This window comes from Botrytis cinerea, chromosome 2 (assembly GCF_000143535.2).
Source record: "Botrytis cinerea B05.10 chromosome 2, complete sequence".
Taxonomy (NCBI): domain Eukaryota; kingdom Fungi; phylum Ascomycota; class Leotiomycetes; order Helotiales; family Sclerotiniaceae; genus Botrytis; species Botrytis cinerea.
In genome coordinates this window covers 107,677-130,841 of record NC_037311.1, presented here as the reverse complement: position 1 = coordinate 130,841, position 23,165 = coordinate 107,677, and the positions used below count along the sequence as shown (strand labels likewise).

The 23,165-nt window shown below is 39.2% G+C and overlaps 6 protein-coding genes across 8 annotated transcripts; 4 read left to right on the top strand and 2 right to left on the bottom strand.

Annotated features, from left to right (window-relative positions):
* Window positions 1–386: 386 nt before the first annotated feature.
* On the top strand, window positions 387–2,759 carry BCIN_02g00060 (hypothetical protein). 2 transcript variants are annotated; one of them, XM_024691015.1, is made up of 2 exons: window positions 387–655; window positions 769–2,759. In XM_024691015.1, the coding sequence occupies exon 2, from the start codon at window positions 980–982 to the stop codon at window positions 2,420–2,422; it is 1,443 nt and encodes a 480-aa protein (XP_024546785.1). In that variant the 5' UTR covers window positions 387–655; window positions 769–979; the 3' UTR covers window positions 2,423–2,759. The 2 variants fall into 2 exon arrangements, with proteins under 2 accessions (XP_024546785.1, XP_001555812.1); XM_001555762.2 differs by lacking the exon at window positions 387–655 and having other exon boundaries at window positions 679–2,759.
* A 35-nt stretch (window positions 2,760–2,794) lies between these two features.
* On the bottom strand, window positions 2,795–4,917 carry BCIN_02g00050 (hypothetical protein). The gene is made up of 5 exons (XM_024691014.1): window positions 4,451–4,917; window positions 4,268–4,393; window positions 4,029–4,213; window positions 3,698–3,962; window positions 2,795–3,645 (listed from the first exon to the last, which is right to left on the bottom strand). The coding sequence occupies exons 1-5, from the start codon at window positions 4,541–4,543 to the stop codon at window positions 2,875–2,877; spliced, it is 1,440 nt and encodes a 479-aa protein (XP_024546784.1). The 5' UTR covers window positions 4,544–4,917; the 3' UTR covers window positions 2,795–2,874.
* Window positions 4,918–5,346: 429 nt separating this feature from the next.
* On the top strand, window positions 5,347–7,772 carry BCIN_02g00040 (hypothetical protein). The gene is made up of 8 exons (XM_024691013.1): window positions 5,347–5,644; window positions 5,695–6,116; window positions 6,167–6,179; window positions 6,236–6,301; window positions 6,362–6,832; window positions 6,902–6,912; window positions 6,967–7,186; window positions 7,241–7,772. Exons 1-8 carry the CDS (start codon window positions 5,561–5,563, stop codon window positions 7,496–7,498), a joined length of 1,545 nt encoding a protein of 514 aa, XP_024546783.1. The 5' UTR covers window positions 5,347–5,560; the 3' UTR covers window positions 7,499–7,772.
* Window positions 7,773–8,430: 658 nt separating this feature from the next.
* On the bottom strand, window positions 8,431–11,830 carry BCIN_02g00030 (hypothetical protein). Its single transcript, XM_024691012.1, has 8 exons — window positions 11,559–11,830; window positions 11,433–11,503; window positions 11,299–11,379; window positions 10,559–11,190; window positions 10,312–10,508; window positions 10,221–10,262; window positions 9,835–10,170; window positions 8,431–9,778 (listed from the first exon to the last, which is right to left on the bottom strand). Exons 1-8 carry the CDS (start codon window positions 11,672–11,674, stop codon window positions 8,812–8,814), a joined length of 2,442 nt encoding a protein of 813 aa, XP_024546782.1. The 5' UTR covers window positions 11,675–11,830; the 3' UTR covers window positions 8,431–8,811.
* Window positions 11,831–12,413: 583 nt separating this feature from the next.
* On the top strand, window positions 12,414–15,033 carry BCIN_02g00020 (hypothetical protein). 2 transcript variants are annotated; one of them, XM_024691010.1, is made up of 4 exons: window positions 12,414–12,469; window positions 12,622–13,693; window positions 13,770–13,866; window positions 13,975–15,033. In XM_024691010.1, exons 2-4 carry the CDS (start codon window positions 12,793–12,795, stop codon window positions 14,750–14,752), a joined length of 1,776 nt encoding a protein of 591 aa, XP_024546781.1. In that variant the 5' UTR covers window positions 12,414–12,469; window positions 12,622–12,792; the 3' UTR covers window positions 14,753–15,033. The 2 variants fall into 2 exon arrangements, with proteins under 2 accessions (XP_024546781.1, XP_024546780.1); XM_024691011.1 differs by having other exon boundaries at window positions 13,770–15,033.
* Window positions 15,034–18,341: 3,308 nt separating this feature from the next.
* On the top strand, window positions 18,342–19,725 carry BCIN_02g00018 (hypothetical protein). Its single transcript, XM_024691009.1, has 3 exons — window positions 18,342–18,663; window positions 18,719–18,862; window positions 18,924–19,725. Exons 1-3 carry the CDS (start codon window positions 18,426–18,428, stop codon window positions 19,622–19,624), a joined length of 1,083 nt encoding a protein of 360 aa, XP_024546779.1. The 5' UTR covers window positions 18,342–18,425; the 3' UTR covers window positions 19,625–19,725.
* The last annotated feature ends 3,440 nt before the right edge of the window (window positions 19,726–23,165 follow it).

Genomic DNA, 23,165 nt, shown 5'->3' with positions numbered 1-23,165 from the left:
GGGTAGAGTGTGGGGTAGAGATTAGGGGGTTTGGGAATCGGGGATTATGGGTTAGCCCAGATTGCTGTATTATTAGTGAGTCGTTGAGGAAATCAGGACTTGGGTCCGGAAATTGGTGCGTCTCTTTTCGTCTCGAAACTGTGCTGAACTTCGTGAACGCATCTAGTATTATGGCCCTTGCCAACTCTACCTTGGCGTATGTGAAATTTCTAGGGCCTCGCAAGTCACAACGAGCGCCGCAAGTGTTGTGACGCGTGGCAATTAATGATTTGCCAGGAACACAGCACCTGATTTGGCGATCTATGCCGAACGCTCACGCTTAGAGTGTCTACTGTACAATGCGGACGAATTCCCGGCAACACAATTGCAACGAATGTAATGTAGCCGGTCAGAAATATCGATATTCGGTTTTTATTACAGATGGTCGAGCAGTGGATAGTAGGGTGAGGCATACGGACGGAACCATCTTTCCGATGAGCTTGCACAGCCACGACTTACCAGTATGAAGGGATTCAGACCCAACCCGTTGAATCAAGCGGGTCTCGCCCATTTTGGCCATAGCTCTGGCATTGTCTGAATGATTTTCACTCACAACGTTGTGTAAATTCCATCCAAACTAATCCGATTATTAGAACACAATTCTCATAGTTATCAAGCAAGTGATTGAACAGATCCTAAGTCTTCCTGGCGTTGGGGCTCTAAGCGGGGTTCCTCCGGCACTTTGGCCGTTGTCCGGCATCCTACGACTTTTAATAACTTTTTATCTAGGGTTTCACTTGCCGAAGAAGAACTGTCTAATAATGTCAAGCTTGGATAGCTTGGATAAAAGGAGTGATTGGGTACCATAACGCGTTTTCCCCAATCTACGATAATTTTCACTTCTTTTTACAGCAATTTAAGTTATTGAAACGCACTTGGGCCCAGCACATAAACGTTCGAATTCAAAGCGAACCTTACAAGTAACCTGACAATCCAAATCATGAGCTGTACTTCAGAAATCAAGCATTATGAGATTCCAGATGGCATTCCTACAAACGAAGACTTCGTCATTCAAGCTCGCTCAGTTGACCCGAGAAGTCCGTTTCACGAATGGACAACACTGCGAGCCATTCATGTTGAAGTGGCCGAAGTCAATACCACTTGCAATACCTTTGATAAACATCCCATTTCTATAGTCTCGCTTGATTTCCGTGGAGCGATCGAGATCAAAGCTCGGTATGTGGTGGAGACAGTGGCAATTGCCTCCATCCGGCCGCGATCACTTGGCATTCCAACCACTATTGATGAGGCAAACACGATCACTTTCATATTGGACCAGCCCTTCGACGTGATGCTCGAGATAAATAATGACAAATGGAAGGCATTGCACATTCTGACAAATGAAATCGACCTGGAAGCGCCAACATGCGATATGGAGAACGTCTGGTATTTTGGATCAGGGATTAATAATGGGCTTGCATACTCAAAAGTTGTTGATGGCAATCTGATGGTACCCTCCGATACCAACGTTTATCTTGCTGGAGGGGCATTCCTTACGGCTAAGCTTAATTTCATCGATGTTTCCAATGCTGGAGTTAGTGGGCATGGATTTATCTACCAGGGACCAAACGGCGGCGCGATTCTCATGGAGAGGACAAGAAACATCAAAGTACACAAGGTGACGTCATTGGCGGCAACCGGCTTCAGCCTTACTACTGGAAACGCTCAAGGTGTTCATATCGATGGATACCGATCATTCTCTTCCTACGGCAATGGCGATGGCGTTGACTTCTTTTGCTCCAAAGATATACTTGTCGAGAACTGCTTCCTAAGGAACTCAGATGACACAATCGCAATATATGGTCATCGCTGGGATTATGCCGGTGATACATCCAACATTACTATTAGGAACTGCACCCTTCTTCCAGATATTGCTCATCCGATCAACATGGGGACACATGGAAATCCTGCAAAGCCAGAAACCATGAGCAACATCAAAATTAGCAATATAGATATTCTGGACCATTACGAAAACCAAATTTGGTACCAAGGTTGCATTGGTATCAATGCGGCTGATGAGAATCTCATCGAAAATGTGCTTATAGAAGACATCAGGATTGAGAAGATATCCAAGGGCCAGCTGTTAAATCTCCGAGTGATGCAGAACACCATGTGGACAAGTGCACCGGGTCGCGGAATCCGCAATGTTACTTTCAGGAACCTTGAGTTGAGAACTGGGAAGAACGAAATTGTATATCCCTCTCAAATACTTGGCTATAATGGAACCAGAAATATTGAGAACATAACGTTTGAAAACCTCAAAATTGGTGGCCAGTACATTCACAATGCCATGCAGAAACCCAGATGGTATATGTTGTCTGATTTCGTTCCTATGTTCATCAACGAGCATGTAGCAGACGTAAAATTCTGCTTGACAAAGTAAACATGAATACCAAAACCTTCAAGCCTCCTGAATCTTCAGAATCAATGATGAGAAATTGAGTGATTGTGAGTCCAGTAAGATCATAATCCTATTGGCTCAAGGTCAAAATTAGACGATAAGGATGAATCGTAGGACATGGAAAGATTACAAACACGACATTTCAGAACCAACTGAATTCATTTTGGAATAAGCTAGCTTACCAACCAATAATCTTTTTATTACCAGATCAATTATATTTCAAATTGAGCCCCGATGACTGTGAGATCGTCCTGCAGTTGTCCAATGACTGATTAATAGCACTAGAATAATAAAAGAAACATCATCTCCGATACTTTCATGTAGTCATTTCGTGAATCTAGCACAAACTCTAATTGTATATATGTTTTGCGTGATGAAAAAATTCACGCTGCGTCAATTTCTATGTAGGGTTCTATTTGGGATCTCCTTTGAACTTAAGTGGAATTCATCTTCAGCAACTCGTTTCCAAATAGTAAAAAGTAATAATCCGCATACACAAGACCGTGATCAGCCCAACGCCTCGGCGCAAACTCATAATTGTTGATTGTTGCGCCATTGACAATAGTATCAGCATGGCCCATGTCAACACCGATTTTTGCTGGTTCTTTAACGTGACCATTCTCAACTGTGTCGAATTGGAATTCTCCTTCCACAGTATATTTTGCCGGCAGATTAGAGTGTTGGCTACAAACAGCCTCCACCATTCTCAATGCGGCAGACAAGTAATGCGAATGGTCTCCTCTCGCGGTCAACGCTTGGTGAATGAGTAGCATACCGTAGGCTGCTACCAAAGTTGCACTTGTATCAGGAGGCTGCTTCTGTATCGCTGATAGTTGCGCGTGTGCATCAAAATCCCAAGGCGCAATGCCAGATTCAGGCAATCGCGCCAAAAAGTAGTCTGCACACCGACGTGAAGTCAGCAGGAATGAATAATCTTGTGTCCAGTGGAAAGTTTCGGCAAACCCCGCAATTGCCCACGCTTGTCCTCGAGCCCAGCAGGAGTTGTGCGAAAACCCCTGGTTAGTAAGCCTTTCTTTCACAATACCAGTAGCAGGATCAAAGTTGACTAGATGTGTTGTCGAACTATCAGAGCGCACATGGGTTCGAGCAGTCGTGCGAGCGTGCTGAATAGCTGCATCGCGCATTGAATTGTCATTCGTCTCTTGAGCAACATAAAACAGCAGGTTCAAGTTCATCATGTTGTCCTTTTTGAGCCAGGCGTTAGTCCATGGTTCGAAATAGTTGATAAGTGCTTACAATTATCATCAAGAAATCAGTATTGGGGTCTTGATAGTTGTATCTCCTTGTTTGACATGTATCCCATGACCGAATTGCACCAACGGCTCCACTGAAACGGTTCAAAAGCGTTTTTGCGGAAGTTTTCAAAGTTTCAAGCGCTCTGGTATCCCGATTCAACTCCCAGGCTGGGCGAGCCCAAGGCATGATCATGAAGCCAAGGTCGTGTGTTTCCTCTAGCGTAGCATTGCGATGGAGATTCAGTGTCCACCAGTTGCATGCAAAACTACAAGCAATTTAGCTCGTATGCCAGAATAAACTGAAAGAATTCCAAGAAATTTTCTGTGCTTACTCAAGTTGACTAATGTGCAGACTCTGCTCATACAAATCATACTGACTCGGGCATTTCTTCCGCCGCTCAAGGAGTAGATATAAACAGCCTGGAAAGAACCCAGAAGTCCAGAATCGAAAGTCGCGATAGACATAGTTTGATCCGCCAGGCTTCGTATATTCAGGATAATATCGGGGTGGATTTGCCTGCCATGAAAGTCAGATCACTAGGAAATTTCAGAACAATGCACGAATGCTAGCCTGATTCAATGATTTCGCTGCAACACCCCAAATCTTGGCTTCGGCTGATACTGAAAAGAGCTTTGCGAGAACAGCTGGGCTAATGCCATCAATTTGATAGTATGTAGGATATGTAACTTCTTCCGCCTTGTAAAATGGTTAGCATAGTGACAGATCACAACGGCTGTCGGAATTAAAGCTTACAATATTCTCTTCTGTTGTTGAGGGTATCCTCAACTCATTCCGTGTATCTACGTGAACCGTCGCATATTGAGACAGTTCTTTAGGGTAAAGCATGACCGTGAAATTGCAAAGAGATATGGATAAAATGGTTCATATGAGGTAAATTGTATGAAAAGATAATTCAAATGATTCAATCAGCCATGTGAGCCTTGAGATATTTATGTGACTGGTAGACGATCTTTGAATGCTGTCTCATCCAAGAGACTGTAATTCAAGAGCAAGTTGTTCGGTCGGGACGTTCTTTCTCTAGAATTAGAATAGGAACTCTACAGGGAGTTTCGAATGCAAGAATGAGTAGACCACTACGGGGTCTTTGGTTGTGCAGTAAGATAACTCAATTCTTCGTCTCGGGCACGGCTGATTTCCCGGCCCGGACTTTTTGAAGGTGTGTGATATCAATGAACGACAGAGTAGTCTTAGATAATAACAGAAGGTATCAGAACAGCCTTGGCTTATAAGGGGAATATAACTCTTTTGACATAGTTAATGCTGTGGCATCGTGGCAATCTCTTTCCTCGCCAACCTTGGCTTATTGACACGGCAAAGATCTTGACGAATTAAAGTCCTTGATTCACTTTGATAATGTACTCACTAAAGTCTATGCCCGGGTGTTAGTAGAAAAATTAGGCTAGTTTTTGTGCGCTGCAAAGGAAATCACAATGTCCTATTTTTCTTGATGCCTGGTTAATGTACAGTTACCGAGTGGAATCTGGGATTTGATTGTTTCAGACTCAACCTAGGAGATGAAGGTTTTGTGCTGACATGTGGATAGCGGGGTCCGGGCTAAGCTCCGGTAAACTCGCCGCCCAGCTAGATTCAGGAGCTCCTGGTGATGATTGATCCCGAACACCAATATTGGAGAATGATCAGGGTATCCATAAAATCTGGGGAAGCTTAGTTCGCGGATTAAGTGGGATCCTCTGTCCGTAAGTGTGCAGAAGAAGATGATAAAGGTCACCCTCTGCGCTGCATTACCGAAATAAATAAAGTGGCATCCGATTTCCACAGATCAAATTTCCATAGATTTTACCAGGTGAAGCTCTCACGACGATCATAAAAGCAACGACCAATATGGAGAAAAAAATTGAGAGCACAGAAGCGGTACATGATGAGATAATGCCAAATATCGAGACCCAGAGAAAGATGGACAAAGAGGTGAGCTCCAGGCTTTCGCAAGTATTCAAGTCTATATCTAACATCTTCAGACTGCAACCTATGCTGGCCAAGATGCCATTCATGTAGACGAAAAAACGAGTAAGAGACTATTTTGGAAGGTGAATGGGCGCGTTTTGGTTTGTATGCTAGGAACATACTTTTGTCAATCCCTCGACAAGGGGACCCTCAATTTTGCGTCGGTTATGGGAATCAAGGATGATGCAGACCTCAATCATGGTGAACGGTACCCTTGGTTAGGAACCATCCTATACATGGGCGTCTTGGCAGGCGAATGGCCAACCAACTACTTACTCCAGAAGCTTCCAACCGCTAAGTATCTGTCTGTGAACGTTTTTCTCTGGGGAGCAGTTGTGGCTTGTTCAGCTGCTTCAACTAGATTCGTTCCTCTGATGGTTGTTCGATTTTTGTTGGGTTTTTTCGAGGCTTGTGTACAGCCAGCTTTTATCATAATGTAAGCCAAAAATAGCTTTCATAGTTTCAGAGGCTAATCTAAATTTCTAGGACAGGGATGTGGGTAAGTCGGACCAGATTGATCATAACTTGGAGCGCTTATTTTGACATCGCCCACAGTATACAAAGGAGGAACAGGTTATGCTCACGTCATTCTGGTATTGTATGTCCGGTTTACAGTTAATGGTAAGTTCCAGGAACATCAGAAGTATTAATATCCTTATCATCTGCTGATTTCCTTCACAGGTTGGAGGCATCATGGCATGGGGAGTCGCACAATATCAAGGATTTATCCATTCCTGGCAGTTACTCTTTTTGATTCTTGGCATCGTAACCTGCGTTTGGGCCGTCTTTATAGGATTCTGGCTTCCAGATTCGCCCATGTCGGCGAAGTGCTTCACGGAAGAGGAGAAGCACCTTATGGTTGAGCGTGTACGAGTTAACGAGACTGGAATACAGAACAGACAGTACAAACGCTATCAAGTCATCGAGACGCTGACTGATCCTGTTATCTGGTGTTACGTCTTCCTCCAAATTACATCAACACTTGTCATTGGCGGTTTAGGTGTCTTTTCCGGTTTGATTATAAAATCTTTCGGATTTGACTATTTACAAACTCAATTGTTGAATATTGCACAAGGCGCGTTGAACATCATTGTCATGATCGGAAGTGCATTTATCGTGACTAAGACAAAGCAGACAACTTTAGTAATGCATGTAAGTACTAGCAGGAATAACTCCTGGTTTTTGTTTGGGTTTTGATACTATTTGCTAACATTTTTGTAGGCCTTGACTATGTCAGATTCCCCGGTCCTTGATTCATGGATCATCCGCAACTAACGCAACCCCAGTCTTCCTATTATCGGCACAGCAATCATGTATTCCTTCCCACCTAGCGCTTCCAACAAAGTTGGCCTTCTTTTTGCATTTTACTGCACCATATTCTACCTCGCCGAGGGAAACTTAATCTTTTCACTTCTTTCTCGTAACGTTGGAGGTCAGACGAAAAAATCTACTACACTGACAATTACCTTCATTTCATGGGCGGCAGGAAACATGGCTGCACCACAGGTGAATCCACGCTGTTTCAAATTGAGAATCCAGCTAATTCGATTTGTCCATCAGATTTTCAGAGATGCGGATGCTCCCCGCTACAAGAATGGATTTACGGCCCATTTCTGTCTCTATGTACTGTTCAACATCATACTGGTAGTGATGCGTATCTTGCTTACACGTCGCAATATTAAGAAACGTGCTGTACCAGTTGGTACCTCGACATCCGAGAATATCGATCTGAAAACAGGCGAAGAGAACATCACACACTCACATGCGTTTGAGGACCTCACTGATATTGAAAACCCGGATTTTCGTTACGCGCTCTAATCTGGAGAGATGAGCAACGCTCTTGGGTTTTCCGCTAGTCAGAACAAGACCCCAGTTTGGCTGCCATTGATCGATACTTGATACCGGTTGGAGCAGATTTAGAGTAATATTTGATAGGAGTTTTGAGATATCCTTAGCTTGGACAATACTCATCTGAAAATAATGACAGTTGTAACAACTTGGACTTTCTTTAAACTGCTGTAGACAAGTCAAGCTAGCCGCAGACCAGATCAAAGAGTGTAAGTAAGAGAAATAGTAATGAAAAATGGCAACACATGTAATCACAAGTTAGTCCTACAAAATTAATTTAGCATGAAGTGTTGGTCCTTTCGGAACATTTCTCTCGAGACACAGCGGTGATTTGTTATCGGATAACTTCATTCATTTGAAAGCAACAACAGTACAAGTCATAAATAGAGTTATTTTTAACTCTTATGACACTGGTGAAATTTGGGTTACATATCTGGGTGCGGCGACGTCACACGATACACATGCTATAGTCTAAGTTCTAGCGTCGGTCATGTCTCCGGTGATCTTCCTGAGCGAAAAACGAAGCCACACCCCAACCACAAGGAGTGGATGTTGGTTTCCTTTGACTTTTGGGCTGGTTTATTGCATGAAAATTTTAGTCTGCTGTATGAGCCTACCCTACAATTCCAGGTTGAGATTAGAAGGAAATTACGTGGTTAGAGTCATCCGAGCGGAGCATAAATCTAGTGCAGTGTACCCTAAAGGATGAGCAGAAAGATGAAGAAAAAGAGAAGAAACTATTGTGCGGTGTGTAACTCTCAAGAGCTATGATTTCAACCCAATATAATGTGGGGAAAACAAAGTTTATGATAAACAGATTGCTAGTTTTTGCTTTCAAGGAAGTTTTGAGAGGGAGTTGAACAGGAAGCGATCAGAGTCATCGAATCAATTCATGCATTTACTGGGTGGAGGAAAGAAATTAAATAAACTATGTAATTCGTTCAATAAGCTGGCTAGACGATCGGTAAATACTTTTATTGGCGTCTTTATATCTGTGTGAACGAAGTGAATGACTTCAATTCAATTACCACTGTAATATAGCTACTGTAGTAAAGCCCTAAGCTAATACGAAAGAGACTAGCTCTTTCAATAAGTCTTTATAAGACTTACTACTTTCAATACGTAGCTAGCTCTTTAGACAGAATACAATTAGACATACAGGACCTACGCAATTCGTGGGTGCTACGTCTTCCGTATCCTTCTCGTACCAACAATATCGATATTTCGCTGAAAATGCGAGGAGAAATCATGTAGCCTCGGATAGAAAAGCGCTGAAATTGGCTCTAAACAGATTTACCATCTTCTCTTGACTTGTTACCTTTTTGCTCGCCAGCAAAGGTGCTGATCCGTTGCAGTGAAGGGTAAGAATCATTAAAAATTCCACTGAGCTCCTCAAATGGATCCAAGTTCATCCACTGCTGATTCTGTTGCTCACTATGTCTAGGCGGGATAATTGCTGCCTCTTCGTTTGTATGAGGCTGCAACGCTTGTTTACTAAAGGCAACTTGAGCCTGGATGTGTGCTGGAATAGTTGGTTGTGACAGCCCAGGGTAAATATTACGACTCAAAATATCATCCGTAGAGTTTGTGGCCGGTTGAGACCAATTGTCTTTGGTGTATTGAAAGCTAGGTGGAAGTGGAGGAAATGCCAATGAAATTGAGTCTGGGGAATGATTTCCAAAGTCCTCAGGAATAGCATTAGGTGAAGGAGGTGCAGTAGGATTAGAGTAGGCTGTTTTTCGTATATCGAGACTGGGACCTAAGGTAGTGCCTGAAATCGAAGCTTTTCCTTTGATGAGACGGGAAGCAAAACGTGATGCAAGATTTTCTGAAGCTGTGGCGTGTGGTCCCGAAAAGCGGCGAGCAATCTCATGAAGAGAAGAAACGAGAACAGAAAAGTCGCTTGACAGTGGAACATTATGGTATTTGGCATGCGCATGGAGCACACGTGCCGACATAAAGATACAAAATGCAAATTGAGGATTTGTGAGTGTTGTCGAGTGTAGTAAAAAGTTCTGGACAATAGTCGAGACCTCGCTAGCAGCCGTGATACAAGTTGATGCACTTGAATCGGAAGGTAGTCTAATCGGGCACGAGCGCCATTGTGGAGATGGATAAGCAATACCTTGATGGAGAAGTATAACGGAAGTGTTGTGTGTAATATGAGCAAGGGTTAAATTAGGATCCATGACGCCATCAGCGTTTAAAACTGATGCCTCTCGCCACTTTGGTGGCAGGAAAAGTTTCCATCTACAGTCAAATGTTAGCTGATACGGCCAATTTGTTTTTATGGATGGTCAACCAACTGAATCAAACGCAAATCGAGCTCCTTGAATCGCATGAGCCACATTTGAACTTCCTGGACATTAGAAACATTAACTGCATGCTGTAGAAAGAAGGTGGTAACCAAGGAGAGGGACTCTGTGGCTTCAATACAATACGCAAAACCACCAATCGATTCGATTTCAGGGTCACCAACACTCCGTGGTGTCGTAGAAGCTGCATGACTTGTTACTCGTGCTGAGGATGACTGGTCAGCCACGCCAAAATAAGGTGTCTGTACCTCCCGACCCGCTTCCCATAACGCTCCTTCGGCAGGCAGCCGCCTTCGTACATCAGCATCTGTGAGACTCTTGTTCCATCTTATTTTTGTCAGCCTTGTTCAATGCAAAGTAATCTAGGGATTTTTTACCCTGTGGCAACACTGCAGAACCGATCCATCAGAAAAACATTCCTAGCGAGATCAGTAAGTGACTAATGAAAAATTGATGGTCGAAAAGTACCAGAAGACTCTTCTCCGTTCTTCAGATTCCAACCAGGTTTCTGGTACATCAAGGAAAGCCATCCTTCGTATCAAGAACTCTGTCCCCTCTTTACAATTGTAATTCCCCTCATCTTCAACGCTTAGTTGTAGTTGCTCTACTGTTCGTGTCATACTGCCAATAATGGACCATGCAGATGGTCCACGCCCACTGCCGATCTGAATGAATTCTTAGTGGTCTCTTCAAGACTTTATCATGAAGAACTTACTGTGTCAAATGCAATAATTACCATCGCCTGAAGGTTTTGCACTGAGAAATTTTCCATGCTCTCTAAAATTACGGTCTGGCGGCTGCGTTTTGCATATCGAGCTCTCAGCTCTGGTTCATTAAATCGCGAATCAGTGGAAAACCTCACGCAAACGGAGACAATGGCATGGAAAATTATCTCGAGCCGAGGTCGCTCCATAGAATCGTGCATTTGAAGTCTGAAATTCCTCACATGCAAGATTGGAATCCAAGGATGGATGTTTGTAAAATATATTTCAACCAAATCATTCAGAAGATCTGTTGGGGGTAATTCAGTCCATTCTAAATTGTCTCTTTGGCTGTTCACTACTCTCAATTCTGTGCTAAGCAAAGACAAAGGATCGTCAACCCGTCGTCGCTTTGCCTTGTGCTGAGAATGCAGATCAGTGTCGATCTGTGTTTGCTCCGAACAATTCGCGGACGCGTTTGATAAAACTGCTTTTAAATTGTCAACTTGGTTTACTAGAGATCCTGAGTTGTATGATTTATCTTCATCGTCAGTGGAAGCCAAAATTGGCGACTGCAAAGACAGCGCTCGTTCGAGCAGTGGCTGCAGTAGGAGCCCTTGTCCCAAGAACATGCTTTCCAGTGCTGCTACAAACATTGTTAGCAGGTCTAATACAATTAATCTTAGAGAACAAAACATAGGCAGAAGAATATTCATAAAGAATGTCAAGATGACATAGCTTGGTATAGTCTTACCCACTCTCTGGCTCAAACTCTCAACGGCACCAGTCCGTAGACCCGGCCTTATTTTCTTATCATCATAAACACATTCAATATCTGCAGTTGTTAGATGAGCTACTAGTGTCTCGCCTTGAGCTTTTTGGACGCACTTATTTGCTCACACTGTGTACAGGGCTGTTGCCGAGAGCATTTTGCTTTCTTCTTGCGACATGATTGACAACTACCACCACGAATTAGCTTGTATTTATGTGTAACCAAGAGTTACGGAGCTGTACGCAGGGAATTCGCTGTTCTTGCTTTCACGACACCCATTCTGGACTTGATCCGAGACATTCCCGCCATCCTTCGACTTTGTAGCCATGGCAGCTTCGTCGTGCGTTTCTTTTGCCATGCCAACTTACATAACTAGCAAGTCGAAGTCTAGGTTGAGGAGTAAGAAGTAATTCCTATCATGCCGCGACAAAGCCTCTACTGGCTTTTGTCTTCATAAAGAATGGAGTGACCACGCTCTGGTGTCCAAGAGGAAAGATTGGAGTAATTAGTGCACTACAGGGGTTTCATTTCCCCGCAATGACTAGAGTAGGACTAATACCTCGGGCTACACGACACAGTCGTAGCCCTGCTTTTCGAGTGGAGAAATGACAGGCCGAAATGGAACATCGTGCGCAACCATCAAAATTAATTTTCATTTGACGCTTGGTCGCTTGCCTACCTGCTCTTCTGCAATTATGTAGCCTTTTAGTATGATGTTTGTACATGCCAGGAATCTGAAGAGGGGCCTTTTTGTTCCCATCCGAGGGTTTACAATTGTTGTTGTTGAGAAAACAAGGAAAAAAGGTACCCAAAACTATGTATTGTTTGGGGGATATACACGATATACATTTCCGGCCCCTTATTTCTCCACCAACACTGATGCTTATGCAGCCCTTGATCTACTTGGAACATTGCTGTTCTGGGTCGTGAGCGAGGCTTGACCCCTTGAAAGGGTAATATTTCGCAATGGTTGGTGTGGTTGATTAATGGCTGATTGTGGGGACGGGGCTCGGCGTAGCGTCCGGAGCTGACAATATCCAGAGGAGACTTCCCTTAAAACAATCTTTTTCGAGTCACTATTATAGTTGTGATAATAAGCGTTCAAGCATCTCTTTCAACTTGATGTGCAAGACCTGTATTGTTCTTTGATCCAGTACGTAGTTGTAATAAATGTCAGCACCCTTTGGAGATAATCTGCATCAAACTTGTTCAATTTTCGATGTAGATAGTAAAGGCTAATCAATGAAAACCGTGAACTTTTACTATCAATTGCGAATTCTCTGCTAACTATTACTCTGACAATAGCCATGCGAATTGCAAGCTGCTAGCACAATTTACGAAATCCCATTTCGCTATCAATCGAGAACCGTCTTTGGCAGCAAAAGAACGACTTGCTGTTCAAATCCGTATGAAACATTTAGCGACCAGCACAGCAATGACCAAGAGTTCTTTTCCATTGACCGACAAGGTTTATTAATGCGCGATAACCGCGCAGCAATGCCACCACAGCTGCCAGGCTGCCATCTAGCTGAATCCAGTCTCCTCTCTCAACTGATTCAACCCAACCTAAAGAAAATCAGCATCAAAACCAATTCTGTATCATATTTATTTATTGAGAAACTGGTCGGTCTAATGCGTCTTTTAGAAACCAATGATACTGGCGAGTTCAGCCTTACCAGGGATTTCGTGGTCGATATTCCCCGCTATGCTATACTTTCGCACACATGGGGAAATGACACTGAGGAGGTCACCTTCAAAGACATCAAAGACGGCACTGGCAAAGTCAAAGCCGGCTACAAAAAGATCCAATTCTGCGGAGAACAGGCTGAACGAGATGGCATACCATATTTCTGGGTCGATACATGCTGTATCGACAAAACAAACAACAGCGAACTCACAGAAGCTATCAACTCAATGTTTCGCTGGTATAGCAATGCCGAGAAATGCTATGCTTATTTATCAGATGTCTCGAGTTCCACCATTGATAATAATGATAGCTCTAACCAGCCGCCATGGGAATCGGCGTTTCGGAGAAGCAAATGGTTCACTCGAGGCTGGACTCTTCAAGAGCTTATCGCTCCGACATCAGTTGAATTCTTCTCCAAAGACTGGCAGAAACTGGGCGACAAAGCATCTTTAAGGCAATACATTCATGAAATAACAGGGATTTCCGTGAAAGCACTTGAACGAGTCTCGCTATCTGATTTTAGTGTCGATGAACGCTTTTCATGGGCCGAAAAGCGTGTGACAACTCGTATAGAAGATAATGCTTACTCATTGCTGGGTATTTTCGATATCTATATGGGTCTTATTTATGGTGAGGGGAGAGAGAACGCGCTCAGACGTCTTCGACAGAAAATCGATAAGGCATTGAAAGGTATTTCATTTATTCTTTTTGAAAACTCATCAAAATGACAGATATATAAAAGTATAAAATGACTCATCAAGTCTAGATTCTGTTAAACCAAATCGCACTCCTTACCAGACACGACTCTTGAAGACTAGTTCTACGTTTGCACAAGAGAATAATGGCTATTGGCAATTGATTGAGTGAGATATTTCTCTTAAATTTCGAGCCCTGTTATATGTATCGAAGTACCCTTCGCACATATACATGTACCTGTAACTCATTACTTGGCTTCACTAATTAGACCGCAGCACCACTGGGGATGGCAAACCAGATTTAATTTACATCAAGAACAAGAATACAGGATCTGGATATGTCGAAATCCATATTGCTTCTTCGTATTCGAATTTTCAAACTCGAATTCTCGAAATTGCTACTACCTTTTTTGAAGAAGATAGTGGAACATGGTGTCTTTTCAAATCTTCCAACTCTGTTCTCCCTGATCTTATATACATCAAAACCCGAGATACCCCAACGGGAAGGGTAGAGGTTCACATCGCTAGTGGCGCATCGATGTATAAGCAGCGGACTCTTGAAGTTGCTACCTCGTTCGAAAATGAAGATGAGCAAGATGGACAATGGAACTTGTATGATTATAACGGCGATGGAAAGCCAGACTTGGTGTATTTCAAAACTGGAAATACAGGAACAGAAACAACCGAGGTCTTCGTTGCATCTGGTTCTTCTAATTATCAAGAGAGACTTATCAGTACAGGAACCGTCTTTCCTATGGAAAATAATGGATTCTGGCAACTTGGACCCTATAGTATTAATGGAGATCTGATTTATATCAAGGACGCCAACACTGGAACTGGAACAATCGAAGTCCATGTTGCATCCAGAGCCTCAGGGTATCAAACCAAGTTGTTGGGAGTTGGTTCTACTTTTTCTCAAGAACAAAATGGATTCTGGCAATTGATTGACTTCAACGCTGACGGCAAGCTTGATCTCACGTATATTAAGTATCAAAATACTGAAAGTGATACTGTTGAGATACACGTTGCTAGTGGTTGGTTTTGGGATAGGTAAAACTGCTTATTAAATTGCAGTTGGGGAGATCGACCACATATGATTTGTTTAAAATCAAAGTATATGTAGATATGAAATCTTGACATGATTATTGATTTCGTTCATCGTTTGCTTTGACTTCTTAAATCTATTTTTACTATATCTTTGGTGTATCTTATCAGAGGTTCATCTCCTTGAAAACGAATCTGAATATAAGAGTACGAAAATTTCAAGGTCTGAATACTTATATAAAGGGGTTTCGCATATAGGATAATTAAGTAACAAGATGTAAATTTCAAACAGTTCCAATTTTCTCTACCAAAATGCTATCACTAATTCTATACGATTTATAGAGTAGCATGAGTAGCACAAAATATCGGTTACCTGTCAAGCCATTGTGGCAACCACAGCCACGCGGCCGCTAGCGCCCGGATTTCTAAATTCAGGTATAAACCCAGCGCTGCTGCCCACATTTCTTGTTGCCGTTTCCTTACTTCTTGTTTCCCAGCTTTTTTTTCAGGTTCGATTCTTCGTTTTAGTGATAATGATGACAACGAGCTTTCGCGCTCTCTGTCATGGTGCCACTTTAGACCAAGGACTACCACGATTGAAGACACTAGTACTATTCCGAAGGTAAGATACCGCCACGTCACATCAGTTGACGACGTTTCTCGTGATCAAGATTTCATGGGGTTCTTGACAAGGATTATATTGATGATGAGGTGAATTGAGTTCCAACCTTAGTACGAGTCCATGCATTTGTGTAGGGCCAAGGTGCAGCTTCTCATCAGCCAATTCAAAGCAAGTCACCAAGAATAGAGGAGAGCAATAAGCGCATTCGAGTCTATCGATTGAATGGATCTGAAATTATAGATGTTTCGCAAAGCGAAAGTTAAGGTGGGACACGGAATACGTTGTGAGGGCACTTGGCATAAACCCAAAGTAATTGAGAAGCATCAAAAGTCCTCTCTCCAAAAAAACCTACGAAATCAAGTCCTTGTAATCATACTTGGTTGATTATAGATGTCATCCTTTCTTTGAAGACCATTTTTCATATTCAACTCTCCCTAATTGGATTTGCCAGGTGTCACTCGTGCCAGATACAAGTAGAGCACAGCCCTGGCGGACATATGCCAGACCAACTTTTGCAACGGATGTTGTAGGTTTAGATTGCGGCCTGCAGTATTGCGTTTCAGTGCATTCACCCCAGTCTTCTTCGAATCGCTTTGAGAAATTCTGCATCTTGTTTTCTGCTGCCCTGTTTATGTATGGTCAGTCGCCAAATTTGGATTGTGTTGGTGAAAGTGGCCACAAAAATTCAACTGTGCATTGGCTCGACGTGTTCCTTGCATTGCGTTGCGATCAATGATCGGGTCCGTTGAATTGAAAGTAGAGGAGTTAACTGGAGATTAACTATATGGTCTGAAGAGGTTCAGGGTAGCATGTCGGCGGGCCATGATGCCGCTCTTCTCAGAGAGGAGACAGAATAACCTTGGTTGTAATTGTGGTGATGACAGTAGTCATCATGTCTTATTCACTGCGATTTCTTTTTCGAGCTTCTCTGCCGTTCGGAAAGTAAACATTGAGAAGTCTCGCTCCTATCTGCTGTTGATTTCAAGCTACGCATGCTTTGGCCAATAAGATTCGATGCACCGTTAGCGAGTTGGTTCATAGATCAATGATCTTGTGAGGGTCGAACATTCATTGTCAAAATCTATCAGGAAGCGCTATCTACTAGCATTTATCACACCCATATTACCCTGTCCTAATTTCTCAATATCGCTTGAGCTTCGGAAGCATATTTCAGGGGAGCATTCCCAAATTATCATGCAACGATCTTTCTCGCTTTACAAATCCTACCTCTCCTTCCCTGACGTTCAATATAAATGGATCATTGTTTCTGGCTTGGCTCATTAAAGAATGGGTGCGATTGAAATGGCGAAAACTAATTCAGATCTAAACCTAATAAGGAAGTCCAATTTAGCAACTCATAGTCTACATTTTTGTGGATCTACAAGGGTAGACTACAAAGCTTAAAAGCCTTGTAGTACGAGGTTTCTGAAATTCAGATTTTTTTTTTAAGTTAAAATAAATTACATACTTATTTATGTGATTTTTATATTGAATTATTAATTATCTTTTTTCAACTTCAATTGATTATTTTTCAAATATAATTGATTAGAATATAACTTCTTTTAATTTAAATTAATAATGTTTATTTTATTTGATAATTTTATAAATTATTATGTGTAGCCTTTATTATTTATTATATAACTTTGAGTTGTATATGATTGAAATCAATTAAGGATTATATAAGGATTATATAAGGATTATATAAGGATTATATAATATTAAGTTAGGTGATATATGTATAAGGCTGATTATGAGTAAGTAGTTAGAGTAGATGAGGATTAGATTATTCGAATTATTAGAGTATATTGATTCATTGAAATTGATATTAAAAGTTATTATTATAAGTGAAGCTATGAGTGTTTTGATTGATTTCTTTTTGAAATAATTTATTCTAGAGGTGTGGTGTAGATTCTACTTAAATAGGCTTAGAATCAAATTAGTATTCGCCATTTCAATCGCACCCTAAAGAATTAGTACTGAGGAAGCTTCTGGGTTAGGTACTCGTAAGCTGTCCGGTAGTTTTGGTAGTTTCGGTGGTTTCGGGGGGTTTGAGACATTTAGACTATGTACTCAGCCCTACAGAAATTCAGGGGGTATTTACCCTTAGAAATCTGGCTCAAAGGGATGTTACACCGAGCTTGATCAAATAATTGTTCAATATGGTCGTTCGAAGCTGGAGAAATTCCTAGGTTTGAACAACCAAAATCATGACGAAAATTTCATCAAACAACGAACGTTTTATTTCGTTTTTCTTATACATCATTTTCATTCTCTTTTCTCAGTTAATACCGTGATATAAAAAAGCTAAAGCTATCAAATTATAGGTACACATACTTTGATACTGCCAGCGGATCTATTGAAAGAAATATACTTTTATCTCATGCATCTGCATGAAGGAATACAACCGTAGCCGAGCATGTTTTTTACATTATTTTTTCCATCCTATGAGATGGAGTGGATTATCAAACAAAGTTAAAATATCCCAAATGACCCTAGGTGTACTCTACACCGCGCCCAACGCTGGGAAAGGTGTGTCGTAGTCAGATGACGGGTTAAGGTCACGTGATGGAATGTTTACCTGTGGGGAAGTGGGGATCTCCTCTCTCAAAGTCAAAGATAATCCTGTGGAGATCAATATTGGAACATCTTTGTGCATGACCGGAGAGGGTTGAATGTTCATTATATTTCCATTGCAATGTGTTTGTATGGCTGAGCAACGACACAATGTATTGCCCTATCAGAACCTTGTTACTGATCGACTGAATGTTTGGCCTTGCAAAGACTAAATGTAGGCTTTTGTTATTCGTCGAGTTGGACCTCATGGTGCGTTATCAAAGTACGCGTTCGAATGACTGCCAAGATATCTGTCTCACATATAGATGGTGAAGATGTATTAGGAGATATCTTTTATCAATTAATATAAATATGACTTCTCTCGATCCTAAAGTATCAAGTATTCGAGTCTCTACAACTTTATGTACTCAGTTACTTCCTTATTTCAAACTTCATCTTAAATCCCTGACACCTATTTACTCTTTTGGCTCTGTTCTCGAACGCAAGAATGGTTTGTCTCAAACTTCCAGGAATTGTGCTCATTGCGGCTCTCCTCAGTCAAACTCTCGCCCATCCGGGTGAGGACCGCGCTCGGGAGATCGCAAAACGTGCGGAATTCCTCCAATACTCTAAGCGAGGTAGTAACTGCGATGGTGCTCTTCGGAAACGCGGAATTGATTCCAAGCAACACAAACGACGTCTTCGTGCTCTCGAAGAAGCTCGGGCTGCTCGAGGACTGCCCCAGAGTGAGTTTTTCGAATTCACTGAATGTGGAACCATTACTAATATGGTGTTTTGTAGAAACGCATCTGTTGAGACGTGATGCTATTGATGAATCTCATCTCTCATCCCTTGTTGTCACGCCCACTACTTCAGACCTAGACTCTATTATTTTCGCTAACTCGACTTGCGTGCTATCCCCAGAAGGAGCGGAAGGTCCTTACTGTAAGTCTCATCGTATACTCTTCAACCAGACAAAAAATAGCCAGCTAATTTGGAAGTTTAGATGTCGAGGGCGAGTACATCCGCAGTAACATAACTGAATCTGAAGTCGGAATTCCTGTAACCTGGGATCTCGAATTCATTGACATAAACACTTGCTTGCCTATAGTGAATCTCACCTCGGATATTTGGCATTGTAATGCCACCGGTGTCTACAGCGGTATAGTCGCTGACGGAAATGGCAATTTAAACGATGCATCCAACATCAACAAAACGTTCCTCCGTGGTCTCCAAACCACCGACTCCGACGGCGTAGTTCAATATAGTAGTATCTTCCCTGGTCACTACTCTGCACGAGCAACACACGTACATGTTCAGACACATCTCAATGGCACCATTTTGCCAAATGGCACGTATTCCGGCGGCAGCGTCTCACATATTGGACAATTTTTCTTCGACCAGGACTTGATCACAGAAGTCAATACCCTCCCTCCATACTCCGAGAACACAGTTGCAATTATTTTGAATTCCAACGATAGAGATGTGCAGGAAGAATTAGAAAACGACTCAGACCCGTTCTTGAACTATGTGCTACTAGGTGATAAAGTAGAGGATGGCCTATTCATGTGGGTCACTCTTTACATAGATCCTACTGCGAGTTATACTCCAAGTCCGGCTTCCGAGTTGACTGCTGGAGGGGGTATTAGCCTTAGCAGTGGTACGAGCTCAGGATCTGGTGCAGGAAATATAAGTGCAAGCGGCTGAACATGGTGTACGTGCGTGTTCAGTGTATCTAGTCTGTTAGTACTCTGTTCGGACGGCGAGCTAGATAGATTAGATCAAATGCTCCAGAATTCTATAGACCATTATAGAGATCTTGAAATGAAAAATTCGAATTGATAGTCGAATGTTAATAAAGTCCCTATGATATTATTCTCTTTAAGCATGACATCTATACAAAATCATTTTCAAAATCGAGTTGTATATATATTGACTGACAAGAGAAAACTTGATATGATATAAAACAAGAAAATTAATGATAAAAGAAAGGTTAAAGTGAGCGTAAATGATAATGACGCTACATACTAGGGTTATTCGTCTCATTTTTAGTGTTGGAGAAATTGACGGATCGTGCGTTTTTATCTTGGCCACATGTGACAACGGGAAAAGGGCGGAGAACGTATTTTGATTCTTATGGTGAATAGGGTTTTAATACCACATCAACTATAGATCTAAAACACAGCATCATCGAGATCAACTCCATCAATCATATAGCTTCTTCTTCCAAAGCGCTAATCAGATCTTCCCGTAACAGTCAAGTGACGGGTCACACCCTTCCTATCCGTCTGGGTGACCTGGGATTATTTAACAGCAAGCATGCATCCACTCGAATTTCGACTGCAAATAAACAGCTTATGCTGATTGTCGATAAAATTCTGAAGTTTCCTCGCCAGATCGAAAGAATCTGCCACTTTGAAGCATGTTTTTAAATCAACGAAACAACTCTAGGATAATCGCGAGGGATCTCTGTCTATGATAATATACATCAAAATTTTGACGCGTAATGAACTGTAGCCATGGTTATATCCTATTCTAGTACAGAATTTCAACCATTAGTGCTGTGAACAATCATTATCTCCAGATCGTGAACAGATAACTAGGCTGCACAAAAATTATCTATACCCATGAGTTATCCACAGATAATCTACCTTACAAATATCTATCAAAGATCCTATCTATCCCACAAATTACTCATTCAAATTTAAGATTACCTATCTCATTATAAACAATTAATAGATTATTTATAAATAGATAGATTATTTATAAATAACCTATAGATATATAAATGATTTATAGATTATCTACAGGTAGTTGAATAATTTATGTAATTTTTTTATAATTAATATAAAGATTAATATAAAAGTTATTATATTTATAGTAATCTGATTTTAAATTTTAAATTTTCTTTTATTTGTTCTATTTGTATAATCAAATATTATTGAATTTTAGATATTCTTTAATATTTTTATTATAAAATCATATTAGATTTAGATTTAATATTAAAATATAATTCGAAAAGCTATAATGTAACTTATAGTGAACCAGGTTATATAGGGAATCGGGTTACATTTAGCTTATTACTGATTTCAAATCCCAATAAATTTTGTTATATATATCGAATTACTTTTTAAGTCTTTTCAAATTGAAAAGAAAATATAGAATGTTATTATTGTATTTTAATTGAAAGAATTTAAATTAATTAGAAAGATTGTAGAGTATTTTGAAATCCCTAAATCAACTTTTATAGTTAGAATTGTTAGAAGGAAATTATATATTCAATTCTATAAAATGGTTCAAATTCTTTCAAATATAAAAGAAAATATTCTTGTATAATAGATTTTATGATTTATTATTATTAGATTCCCTACTATATTTATATTGGTGAAGAAAATAGCCAACGAAATTCGTTTTTAATATATTCAGATTGTATTATTTCGAATTTCTATTTTGATAAAAATTCCACTTATAGATTACGAATAAATCTATAAATTCCAAAAACGATATTTAGAATTTAAAATATATTATTTATATTAATTAAAGTTTAATTGAATTAAAAAAGCAATTCTGAAGAATATTTAGATTTGATTTGATATATTTTGTATATATTTTATTAAATAAAAATATGAATTAAATGATATATATAATATAAACGAAATTGGATTTGGAATTGGAAGTATTTAAAATATATATATTATAATTGATTCTATTTAAAAATCGAATTGAAAAGTTATAATTAATAAATAAGAATGAATAATTATATTTGAATATATTAATACAATTAGAAATGCTTTATTATCTATAATTATTTTCAAAGCTTAGAATACAAATTCTATTTGGATTTCAAAGGATATATTTCAAAACTAGTAGTTCTTTATTAATACAAATGAATAAATTTCAAATAGTTATAAATTAGAATAATTAAAAAGGGTTTTCGAATTAGAATTTAAAAAAGTGTTAGATAATCGATTTCGATTTCTAATTATAAATAGCTATTCAAATTATATTATAAATAGTTTTATTGCTTTTTGTATAAAGAAGAATATTGATTTACTTATATTATCTTTTTATTGCTTTTATTTATTTCAGTTATTTAATATTGCAATATATAAATTAATGAAATAATATTATGTTTTAAAAATCGATTGATATTTTCGAATTAGTGTAAAGTAAATTCAAAAAGCTGAATAAATAAAATTCTTTCAAAATATTAGAAAAAAAATATTGAATTCTTTTAATATTAAAGCTGATTGGAGAAAAATTGATTTAATATTTTTTGCTTTACAAAAAGTATTCGATTTATTATTATTTAATTCTTTTCAACAATCTTCTATTTTATAAATGAAAACTTTTAATCAAGATTTAGATTTATTTATATTTAGAAGTTCTTTTTTAAATAGAATAAAATTAAAATAAACAAATCAGATCTTTAATAAAGTTTTAATAGATAATAATTCTTTTATATTATCAATTTATTAATATACTAAGAAAATGATTAGACTTATAGAATCTCAAAATATTGAAATAGTCTTATTTCGAAAATAGTTTATTAATATTTAAAAAGTAATTGAGATTCGAAAAAAGAGAATTAAAAACAAAAGAATCAAATTACAAGATCAATTTGTTTTTAATAATAAGGAAATATTGAAAATAATATATAAAATGAAGAAAAAATCTAAAAAGAAAAAGCTATGAGGATGATTATATAAATATCCAATTAAAGAATTAAAAGAGGAGATTGAAAAAGAAGAGTTAGAGAGTAATTCAAATAATTTAGAATTGGAATTGAATGAATGTGTAGTTTGTAGAATAAGATTATATAAAGAGAATTGAATTTTGTGACCCGGTTCCCTATATGACCTGGTTCACTATAAGTTATGTTAATATAAAATCTTCTAGATTAAAAATATTCGAAATCTTTATTGGAATTTAGTTTATAATATATATTTTACTTTGTAATAATTCTCTATTATTTTTTTTTAATTATTTTTAAAAGTTTTATATTGATTTTGTTGAGTTTTATTACATAATTGAGATTGAATAAAAGATAGTAATTGATATTCTTTATTTTCGAAATTATTATTATTATTCTAAAAAGAGAGGATTTTAGAAATAAATAATATATCTTTTAATTATAATATAAACTGTAAATATAATTCAAAATTATAATAATGTATTGGAAAATATGACATGTGCACATGATATACACATATATAATATCTTTCATTTTTATACTTAAAATGATATA